This window comes from Puma concolor, chromosome B1, assembly GCF_028749965.1.
Source record: "Puma concolor isolate L17-30 chromosome B1, mPumCon1.1.hap2, whole genome shotgun sequence".
Taxonomy (NCBI): Eukaryota; Metazoa; Chordata; class Mammalia; order Carnivora; family Felidae; genus Puma; species Puma concolor.
This window is the reverse complement of record NC_141670.1, coordinates 174,790,249-174,802,380: the sequence shown is the minus strand read 5'-3', so window position 1 is coordinate 174,802,380 and position 12,132 is coordinate 174,790,249. Positions and strand designations below refer to the sequence as shown.

The window sequence follows — 12,132 nt, the reverse complement described above, 5'->3', positions numbered from 1 at the left end:
GTGTCTCCCTTTCTTTTTGCCCCTCCCCTGCTTGTGCGCTTTCTCTCTCTCTCTCTCTCTCTCTCAAAAATAAACATTAAAAAATATTTTTAAAAGATTTGTTATTACAGGTAATTAATACTTTATGCTGAATTACTCTCTTATCAAAATTAACAATCTGTGACTACATAGCTATTTTGTTTGCATGCCACCTCTATTACTATTTTAAAGCACCTAAATTTGAACTTATAGCCATAGAATCTGAAAAACAAATGTTTTCCATTTAGTGTTCCAACAAATGGACAAGAGGACATTTGGTCAGGGAATGAAATGAGATTATAAAGTCTGAAGTCATCACCCACCCTACAACCCACCTTGACCCAAAGCAGGAGGTGACTGCACTGTATTGAAGAAATACTCTAAGCTGACCTTTCTCCCTGGTTGTTATGGCAACATCAACTCTTTACAGTGTAAAGACTTCAGTTCATGGGTGTTTTGAGAAAAGCTCCTAATTACAAACAGACACTTGTGATTGAAATGACCTAGAGGTTACTCCTAGAATACTGTGAATAGATTTGGCTTTAAAGCAGGTGATTTGATTGTTCAGGGAGATAGAACAGTGATCAAAACAATAGATTCAAATTGAGAACAACTGAGAATTCTCTTACAGTGTGTTCTTAAAATCCAGTCATTCAACTGGAAAGGTTGGGAAAGAGGCCAAACTGATTAGAAAGCCATTTTGATTTCGTGTATTTGACAAAAACGTTTCATTAACGTATGCCTACATACATAAGTACAAAACACATTTTCTTAGTACTTTGTATTAGTCACTCCTTCCCTAAATACTGTTGTTTTAATTCTTAGGTCTTAATGTGCTCAAAGTAGCCCTTCTTTAAAAACTATCCTTGGGGTGCCTGGGTGGCTCAGTCAGTTAAGCGTCCAACTTCAGCTCGGGTTATGATCTCACAGTTCATGGGTTCGAGCCCCACCAGGCTCTGTGCTGGCAGCTCGGAGCCTGGAGCCTGGAGCCTGCTTGGGATTCTGTGTGTGTCTCTCTCTGCCCCTCCCCCGCTTGTGCTCTGTCTCTGTCTCTCAAAAATAAATAAAATGTTTTAAAAAATTTAAAAACTATCCTTGTCTACACTTTTATTTTCACTATGAATTGCCCAGTGTCTAGGCTACTTAAAAAAATAATAATAAAAGAGTAAGTGAAAGATTTAAGAATTATTCCTTATCTATAAACTGAGATCGTATCTCTTTCCCTGGCACCCTGCACTTCCGTCTCATTGTCATAGAGTTTATTCACCAGATTTGTTTCAATTCCTCAGGAGCTGGAGGAGTACTATTTATTATTTATATACTCTGCTAAAAATTAGTCGAATGGGTTTAGACCTTTCCACCATGCACAGAGAAGGCAGTCAGTAAATGTGAAATTACTGGTTCCCCTGGAATAAGCAGACCCCAGGCATGCAGTGTGTTTGGTGTGCTCTGAGACAGCACATCTGGTAAAGGGCTTTTCGAGATAATACTTGATATTTTGTCCACATTGGCCACAGAGTTAAAGTTCAGCATTTCCTCATTATCCATATCGTGCATCATTTTGGCCAAAACAAAGGGTCAGGTAGAAAAATCTTGAGCAGTTTTTTTTAGAAATACCTTTAAAGAGAAGCGAATACTGCATAATAATGCAATACATCCTAAACGACTTAATCTGTGAAACTCTGGCAGCAGGAGGGATTCCGGGGGAAGGAACCAGGCCCACAGCAAGGCTGGGGCGGCAGGGTTTGGCAGAGCTCCTTGACAAAAATAGACTATTTCAGTACTTTTCAAACTGGGTATGGTTTTCTCAACTTTTGTACCTGCCAATCCAACAAAGACATTTTTTTGTTTCTTTTTTAGGTTGCTCCACTGTGTCTAGGAAGAGCTGGGGCTTGCGTCGTAACTGTCAAATTATAATGTAGTGCTTTGTTTTCTAAGTGAAGAAGATATCCTCTTCCTTATGAATTTAGGAAAATTATCCTACCACCACTGGACACATTTTTTAGCAAATTCACAATGCCACATACCTGGGCACAAAGTGCCCAATCTCAACGTGAAGATGATAAAACAAGGGAGGAAGGAGTGGATGAACCAGGATTAAATCCTGCATTTCTTAGTAAGTCATTTCTTAGCAAATCATAACTACAGCTGGCGGGTGGTGAACATATGTTCCTGGTTTAACATATGCAAACAAATGCACTCCTCCTAAATACAACACAACTGGGAATTTCATTTATTAATAACCACACTTTACTCCATTATCCAGATTTCCTTTATTATAGTGCACATACACCAGATAAAACTTTTAACATTTGCTTTGTAACTTTATTCTACATTAGTTGCACTAATTTGTATTTGTTTAACCACAACCACTATTTTAATGACACACTAAAGACGATGCTAATACTTAGTTTTTTTCAGAAATAGCTGTATTATATAAGCTTTGATTATGTATTTTATTTCTAAATCGGTTTAGTCTAATGAGTGAAGAAAAACGTGAGAGCATTAAAACAATAATGAGCGGATGAAAACAAAATGATCTTTGGGTTCTTTTAAAATATTCAACCTATTATATTTAGATTCACTAAGAACCACGTGTTATGATATTCTCAAATTGGAATAATTGACACATGGTGTTTTGTATTAAATTTAAGATATGCAAATTTATGTAGAGAAAATAAATGTTATATTCACTACAATGTTCTTTCACCTGAGTAGTATTTAATTCTATGGATTTGTTTTCTTTTGTGTTATAAAAGATGTTTTGATTTTGTCTTTTGATATGGACAGGTACTGTTTGGATATTATGTTCTCAAGTCTGTAGTTACCATCCTTGCTTTTGTTTCTCACATTTTGCCACAGGTGGTAACCCTTTGTGCTTCTTTGTAATCAAACCGTTTGAGGGGAATGAGCTTATCGGATGTCGAAAAATAAGTTTGAACTCTTTATTACCCAAAGTTTTGTACATTTGTAAACTCCAATTACACATGTGAATGTTAATACTCTCAGTGAATTGTTTACTGTTTGCAAAAATGCACTGGGCAGTAACATTTTATGATAAACCCTTTAAGATATACAAGTCATTAACTTATGTCTTAATATAAAAATGAGTATCAACTAAATTCCCATCTTTTAAAATACAATGCTGTGATTAATGTGTTTTTACATTTTATATCAAGGTAGATTGATTTTAGTTGCCTTCTTTAAAAATTAAACCAAACTCTTTTTTTTTTCTCTTTTTTTTTTGAGCCAGTTTTAAATGTTCTTGAAATGTTAAGAACCAAGAAACTGAATACTTCCATTCCCAAAGAAAATCTTGTGGTCGTTATTGGTGGGGCCACAAAGGAAATAATAATGATAGTGAAAAACACATTAATGTTTATGTAATCATTATATTATAGACATGAATTCATTATTTTCATGATAAGGAGGGATCAGCCTTAGAGTGTATTTATGTATTTAAGGGAAGAGAGAGAAAAAGGTATAAGAAACAAAACAAAAAGCCAAAAGCAGAAATGTGTTAGTTACATCATCACCTTGTTGGGGAAGCCTAGGCCTATGATTTGAAAGGAAGTACTTCTACACGTGATTATCTCTTTGAACACTCACCATCCACTCTCTGATTTCCTATGGCCCACAGTGGAGGCCAGACTCATGTTAAAGTAAAGGAACAGATTCTTCTCTGTGAGGGCTTTGCTTTCCTTTATGGGATTCATGCACAGTGCCTTTGGTTTTTCCACCCTGATAGAGGGCCTCTCTAATGCAGTTTTGTATAGTTGACTCTTGAACAACACGGGGGTCAGGGGTGCCAACTCCCCACACAGTAAAAGATGTGTGTATAACTTTCGACTCCCCCAGAACTTAACTACTGCTAGCCTACTGTTGACCGGTTTACATTACCAGTAATGTAAACAGTTGATTTACAAATATTTTGTATTTTGTATGTGTTATATACTGTATTCTTACAATAAAGTAAGCTACAGAAAAGAAAATGTTATTTAAAAAATCATAAGGAAGAGAAAATCCATGCACAGGGCTCTATTGTATTTATCGAAAAAAAATCCTCATATAAGTGGACCCATACTGTTCAAACCTGTATTGCTCAAGGGTCAACTGTACTCAGTAGGACCTGCTTTCTTGAATACTAATAAAAAGAACCGATTTCTTTTCTAGGGACAGAACACTTACCAAAATATTCATTCTTCTTCTCCCAGTCTGGGGTCTTACAAACCTAGAGGAAAATATGGCTCTTTTTGTATCCATACAACATTGCTGCCTTGACTTTTACTATTAGTTTGTTCATTAAAGATGTCTAGATGCTCTTTATTTTAACCTCATTTGGTGACACTTTATAAAAATAATATTTGTTAATAATTACTGAATGCTTATTATGAATTAAGAACCAAGTTTTTTGCATGCATTAATGCATTTAATCCTCACAACAACTTTATGAGGTAGGTCTATTATTAATCCCATTTTTACAGATGAGGAAACTGAGGCACAGAGGAGTTAACCCCAAGAGCATAAATAGCAAGATCATAAATAGCATTTATTTTATTTATTTTTAATTTTTTTAATGTTTATATATTTTTGAGAGACAGAGACATGGCATGAGTGGGGGAGGGGCAGAGAGAGAGAGGGAGACACAGAATCCAAAGAAGGCTCCAGGCTCCGAGCTGTCAGCACAGAGCAGGATGCAGGGCTCGAACTCACAAGCCGTGAGATCATGACCTGAGCTGAAGTCGGACGCTCAACCGACTGAGCCACCCAGGCTCCCCAGTTAATAAAAAGAATATGAAGAAAGTTTATGCTTCTTGGAAGTAAAATTTATATCAGTCATACCCCTCTCAGAAAATTTTGGTTCTTTAGTCTCATGGGAAAATTTTGTTTAAATCTCTTACAGAATTTTATATACAATTTGCTTTAGAAAAGTAAATGCAAGAAAACATGATATGCACTTAACATTTATAAATATTAGATAAATTGCATGGTATTTTGGATGACTGAAACATAAACAAATTTATCAAAAAAGGCTCTATTGCCAATAAATTAGATAACCTAGATGAAATGGACAAATTCTTAGAAACACACAAATTAACAAAACTGACTCAAGAAAGAATAAAAAAATCTGAACAGACCTATAACAAGTAAAGAGATTGAATCAATAATCAAAAACTTCCAACAAAGAAAGTACAGCAGCAGGGGAGTTCACTGGTGAATTCTACCAAACATTTTTTTTTCTACCAAATATGTAAAGAGAAGTTAATGCTAATTCTTCTTAACTCTTCCAAAAAAAAATAATAATTAAATTAAATTAAATTAAATTAAAAGGGGAGGAACACTTCCTTAATTATTCAGTAAGACCAGCTTTATCTTGATACCAAAGACAGATCGTACACCATGACAGACTAGTAATTATTGCAGGAATACAGGGATGTTTCAACATATGAAAATCAAGCAATGTAATATATCACATTAATAGCATGAAGGAAGCAACAGCTAGAAGAAACTGGGACAATGACATGAAAGTAATGGTCTTATTAAAAAAAAATAGAATGAAGGGGGAAGCATGATCATCTCAATTGATAAGAAAGGCATTTGACAAAATCCAACACTCTTTCCCAATAAAACACTCAGCAAACTAGGAAGAGAATGGAATTTCCTCAACCTCCTAAAATGCATTCATGAAAAACAAATAGTTAACAACATACTAAATGGTGAAAGATTGAAAACTATCTCAAGATCAAGAAAATGCCCACTCTTATCACTGCTAGTCATCATTGCACCAGAAGTTCTAACATGAGCAATTAGGCAATAAAAAGAAATAAAAGGAATCCCAATTAGGAAGAAGTAAGCCTATCTCTATTTGCAGCTTACATGATCCTATATATTAAAAATTCCAAAGAATCCACACACACACAAAACTATATAGAGTTAATAAACAAATTCAGTAATGTTGCAGGATACGAGATCAACACACAAATGTCATTTGATATCTATACATTGGCCAAAAAAAAATATCCAAAAAGGAAATTTTAAAAAATAATTCCATTTACAGTAGCATCACAAAGAATAAAATACTTGGTAATAAATTTAACCAAGGAAGTGCAAAGCTTGCACACTGAGAAGTACAAAACATTGCTGCAATAAAGATTTATTTAAGTGGAAAGACATCCCCTGTTCATGGTTTGGAATACTTAATAAAGTTAAGATGGCAGTACTCTATAAAGTAGAGTACAGATTCCATGCAATCCTTATCAAAAACCCAATGACCCTTTTTTGCAGAAATGGAAAAGCTAATCCTAAAATTCATATGGAATTGCAACCCAAAGGAGCCAAAACAATCTTTAAAAAGAATAAAGATAAAGGACTCACATATCCTGATTTCAAAATGTATTAAAAGCTACAGTACTCAAAACAGTGTGTACTGCTATAAGGATAAATATATAGACCAGTAGCATGAAATAGAAAGTCCAGAAATAAACTATCATCAATACACTTATGGTCAACTGATTTTCAAGGAGAGTGCCAAGACTATTCAATGAAGAAGGAATAATCTCTTCAAATGGTGCTGGAACAACAATATTCATGTGCAAAAGAATGAAGCTGGACATAAGAGTTAAAACCATAAAACTGAGAAGAAAACATAGGCATAAATCTTCATGACCTTGGATTTGGCAATAGTTTCATATATATGGCACCAAAAGCACAAGGTAACAAAAGATAAATTGGACTTCACTAAAATTAAAAAGTTTCTATGCATCACAGGACACTATTAGGAAAGTGAAGACAACCCACAGAAAGTGAGAAAATATTTGCAAATCATGTCTATCAAGAAAATATAAAGAACCCCTACACTCAACAACAAAAAGACAAACAACCCATTTAAAAATGGGCAAAGGATTTGAATAGACATTTCTCTGATGAAGGTATAAATTCATGGCCCAACAAGCCCAGGAATAGGTGTTCAACATCATTCATCATTAGAGAAGTGCAACCAAAACCATAATTAGAGACCATTTCAAATCCACTAGGATGACTATAATTTTTAAAATAGAAAATAAGTGTTGGAGAGGATGTGGAGAAATGAGAACCTTTGTACATTGCTGGTGGGATGGTAAAATGGTACAGATATTATGGAAAACAGTTAGTGGTTCCTCAATAAATTAAACATAGAATTACCAGATGACCAATTCCACCCCTGGGTATATATCCCCCCTCAAAATAAAACCCCTGAAAACAGGTGTTCAAACAAAAACTTGTACACAAATATTCATAGCAACATTATTCATAGTACCCAAAAGGTGGAAACATGTCCATCAGCTGATGAATAAATAAACAGATTGTGGTACATAATATAATAGAATCTTTTTGAGCCATAAAAAGAAATGCACAGATACATACTACAACATGGATGAATCTTGAAAACATTATGCTAAGTAAAATAAGCAAGACACAAAAGACCCCATATTGTATGATTCCATTTATATGAAATATACAAAATAGGCAAATTCATAGAGATAGCCGGAATCTGAGAGGAAGAGGGAATAGGGGGTGGCTACTTAATGACTAAAGAATTTCCTTTCAGGGTGATGAAAATGTCCTGGCACTAATTAATAGTGATAGCTACAGAACATGGTAAAGAAATGTCACTTGTGGAAAATTTATGTATATTTTACAACAATAAAAAAGCTTAGTATGTATGTTAGAAACTGTTATTTAAATATCATAACACTTAGGCATTCTCTAGATATTATTGGGATTAAAATTTTGCACTGATATTCATCCCAAAGATATTTTTTTCTAAATGTAATCTGCAAGTAAATGAATTTTTAAAATCAGACAGTAACTTTAGATCATAACTCTAGTCTAAGAGTGAGAAACAATGGCAAACAGGAAATTTTGATTGGAAGCTCTTTCCCAATGCCTGGTACACAAACAGGCATTCCACAAATGTTTGCTAAAAGTCAAAGTAGGTACCTTTTCATAAACTCCATATAATGCTTAAAATTGTTGATAATATCTTAACTGTTACTGAGGAATAAACAGTAAAATGACATATCATTTTACTGTGACTGGATTATAAATTCCCATGTAATATTTTCATTCTATTTCATTCTATTTTCATTCTATTTCATTTTTTATTTTTCATTATTCATTTTATTTCATATTTTCATTTGATTTAGTAAAAAATCAAATGAAAATTAAAGCCTACTTTTGGCATTTTCATCCTTCTCAATCTCAGATGTCTTCCATGATTTATAAAAATGCACCAAGGCCCCCACCAGAGATTCTGTACTTACTCCTAAGACCTAAGAAAATACCATGTTTATTTTGTATCTTCTCCTGGGCCTGAGCAATTCTGGCATCTTGTGAATCTCTTGAAGAAATACAGTATTGACTGATGTAGGTATTAGCATTACAACTAGTGTTTACTGCCACCCTATTTTCCCTCAACCCTGAGTAATTACTTCCTTTGGCTGAGACGTATCTAAAGAGTGAGGACAAGGAAGCCTGGGAACCCTGTTCGGTGCCCTATATCTTTGCCCAAGCTGAGGTTGGTCCCATTTGGTGACATTTCTTTGTGGATAATAAACACATATGTAATCGAGATATTTTAAAACAGTTTTATATTGCTGAATGAATACTACTTGTATAATATGTGCCTAAAAAATAACTAACAGAAGTTCGGAAGGCAAACAATGACTCAATGACCATTTGGTTACTCTGTGAGTGGTGGCATGCCCAAGGTATTAAATTGATCGTGACTACATTATGTTTCAAAACTAGTCAGATTATATTTTTCTGAGTGAATTCTACTCAGAAAGTCTATTGTCACTTTTGAAGATAGTTAAAAACACTCAAAACTGAGAAGTGGAATCAACTAAATTTTTAAAATAGTTTTCAAAGGTATGCATCTTTACAAATCTAAAATACATAATAAACTGAGCAACTCAAAAGAGACATAGATGGAGTAAATTTTGTGAAAGGAAAGATATCCTCACTTCGTGGTGACTGGAGCAATGAGGTTAGAGAGAAGCTGTCATTTAAAGAGCTAGCTGTATGTGTCAGTGACAAGAATAGCTGGGCTGTGTGAGAACTTCAAAGAAAGAAAATGCTAGGTAATAAGCTTGGCAAAAGCTGACCTACTTACCTGTCTGATTCTGTATCACAAACTCAGCAAAGCTGCAGAGAAGGACTGGGAGTGGGGGTGGCAGGAGCTAATCCAATTGAGAATTCATTTATCTCAGAAACTTTCTAATCAATAAGGCATTGAGCAGAGCATTAGGGAGACCAAAATCTTATGCAATAATTCATCATGACACAAAGGAGGGGAGAGAATGTTAGTTCCTTAAGGGCCCATTCTGGGGTATATTTTTGTATCCCCTGCAGCCCTTAGCATTTTACTCATTGATATACCTTCACGTAATAGGCTCTTGCTCATTATTGGTTGAATATAAATATGGAATGGACTTGGTCTTTGAGGTCAGTCACTATAGATGTATGTGAGTTTATAGTAACACAGATTCTGAAACACAGAACAAAAACAGTTTATGAGATTTCCGTGTTCACATATCGCAAGAGGGTTTTGAAATTAGAGAGGTGGAGAACACAAGCACAGAAATGACTAACCTAGAATATGTTCGGGAAGGAAGGAGCAGCCCAGGCTGAGTGCTGAATCAGATACATGCATAGGGGTGGAGGGAAATGTCGGCTCATTTATTGTATTATTCAAATTAAGAATAACAGTCATCATTTCTATCTGTACGTGACTCCACAAGAATATGAAGAAGCTCCAGATGGTTATAAATAACTACCAGGGATGCAGTCTACAGGTAGGCCTCCATTATATTCTGTCTACCTGCTCTTCCCTTCTGACCTTGTCTACATAGTCATATGGACCACTTACAGCTAAAATATATGAACTAAATCGTCTGTTTTCTCTTCTCCCAGCAATATTACAACAATTACAATTTTCAAATGTCATGGACATTTTACTCAATATTTGGGTGGTAGGGAAATTTTATATTTTCTCTGTTACATAAATCTTTCATAGTAAGTAATAGTCATTGCAAAGATTGTACTAGATGATTATTCTGGTCCCTTCTAGCTCCAGTATTCAATAATTAGGTTGAATAGCAACTATCTCTTGATGTTCATATCCACCACATATGACATCTTGGGATAATATCCCAGCCAGAACCCAGAACGCTATGGAGTTACCAACCCAGTGCCAGCATTGTCTAGTCTAGTGATTCTCAACCACAGCATCACACCAGGATTACTCGAGGAGCTTTAAAAGACCCTTAGTGCCTGGACTCTACCCCATATATGCCATCTCAGGATATCAGTTCCAGCCAGAACCTAGGTGATTCTAATCTGCAGCCACTGTAAAGAACCATTACCTAGGTCAATCTCTGTGTCACCGCTTACCAAAGTCTTCAAATCAAGGCCCTCTGAACTATAGTCTGAGTGTTTGTGTTAAGAACCTGACTCCCCCCCCACCAAAAGTTATGGTATTAGGAGGTGTAGCCCTTGGGAAGTGCTTAAGTCAAGAGGAGAGAAGCCCTCATGGGTGGGATTAGTGTCTTCTAAAAGAGGCGCCAGAGAGATCCCTAGATCCTTCCGCCACATGAGGATATACCAAGAAGTTTGCAACCAAAAGAGGGCCTTCACTCAACCATGGGGCACCCTAATTTCAGACTTCTAGCCTCCAAAACCGTAAGCAATAAATTTCTGCTGTTTATAAGGCACCCAGTCTGTGGTTGGTTGGTTTGGTTTTTTAGTAGCTATAACAGACTATCACAGTGTTAAACCAAGAGCAAACTTTTCAAGCACCCTCAGCCTTTTAGGAGAGCCACTTATTCACATAATTATGAGATTGCAAATCATTCTTATCTGCTCAAGCTCTCCAAGGACCACTACAAGATAATATTTTGGTAGCTTTATTTAGCATGTGCAAAGTATACAATTTATTTTAAAACAATATACCATTTAGAGGTTTTCACAATTTAGATGAGCTTTTCCCAAATTATACCAAATTAGGCTGTATAGTATTTTTGTAGAAGAAATGGAATATTTTTAACAAAGTTATTTAAGAAGATATTTGTGATGTTCTAAAATGAAAAGCATCTTTCAAAAACATGAACAACTCAGAACAGACTTCCGTTTCTGGGAATATGGTTGAGTAAATTACTTAGAAAAATCATCCTGCTTAAAACAATCAAAAATTCTGAATAAAATATATTTTCCCTTAAACCTTTGAAGAACAAATAAAGATTATGAAGACAAAAAGCTAAGTGAAAGGAGAGAAAGATGAGCTGAGGACTGAACCTCTTTTACTGAGGACATTCCCCAAATGGAGGAAATTTCCTTTTGGTTTTGTTGGTTTCCTAGGGTATAGGCTAAAAAAGTCAAAACCCAAGACATGCCCAAAGTGGAAAGACTAAGTCTATAAAGCTGGGACCTTAAAGTGCTACAGCTCAAGGAAAGTGACAAACCAAAATAACACCTACTTTGTTCCCTATTATCAGGAGAATGAGAAAAGAGAAAGAAAGAAAGAAAAGGGAAAGGAAAGAAAGAAAGAAAGAAAGAAAGAAAGAAAGAAAGAAAGAAAGAAAGAAAGAAAGAAAGAAAGAAAAGAAAGAAAGAAAGAAAAAGAAAGTGACAGAAAGAAAGGGAAAGGAAGAAAGAAAAGAAAGGAACAAAAGAAAGAAAAGAAAATGCCTTGGGATCTCTGAGAACAGGTGACCACAAGTCACACACACACACACACACACACACACACACACACACACACACACTGTAAAGTTGCAGCCCAGATTTACATTACAGGAGACATAAATAGTCCCATAGTCATTTAAAGAAAGTCTTTCCACAAAGAAAACTCTAGGCCCAGATATTTTCACTGGGAATTTCTACCAGACAAGGAAGACTATCTTTCTGAAATGTATGTAAACAGAATAATATGTGCTTAGGAAATTAATGTCAGAAAAATGACATCAAAGAAATGCCCTATCTGCACATTTTCAGCAAAATATTTCTCTCATATGACCTTCAAGAATACTAAACTTTGTTAATTTCATTAAACTAATTCTATAATTATTCAAAATA

The 12,132-nt window shown here is 35.1% G+C and overlaps 1 protein-coding gene across 9 annotated transcripts in view; it reads left to right on the top strand.

The window, feature by feature from the left end:
• KLHL5 (kelch like family member 5) overlaps positions 1–3,018 on the top strand; it is a 99,699-nt gene extending 96,681 nt beyond the window's left edge. For 8 of the 9 annotated variants that reach the window (XM_086705222.1, XM_086705221.1, XM_086705219.1 and 5 more), the window contains one exon: positions 1,879–3,018. In XM_086705222.1, the coding sequence (XP_086561348.1) occupies positions 1,879–1,935 (57 nt within the window). In that variant the 3' untranslated portion in view covers positions 1,936–3,018. Of the gene's footprint in view, positions 1–266 lie in introns of all 9 variants that reach the window. The other variant, XM_086705216.1, reaches the window with a different exon arrangement.
• The last annotated feature ends 9,114 nt before the right edge of the window (positions 3,019–12,132 follow it).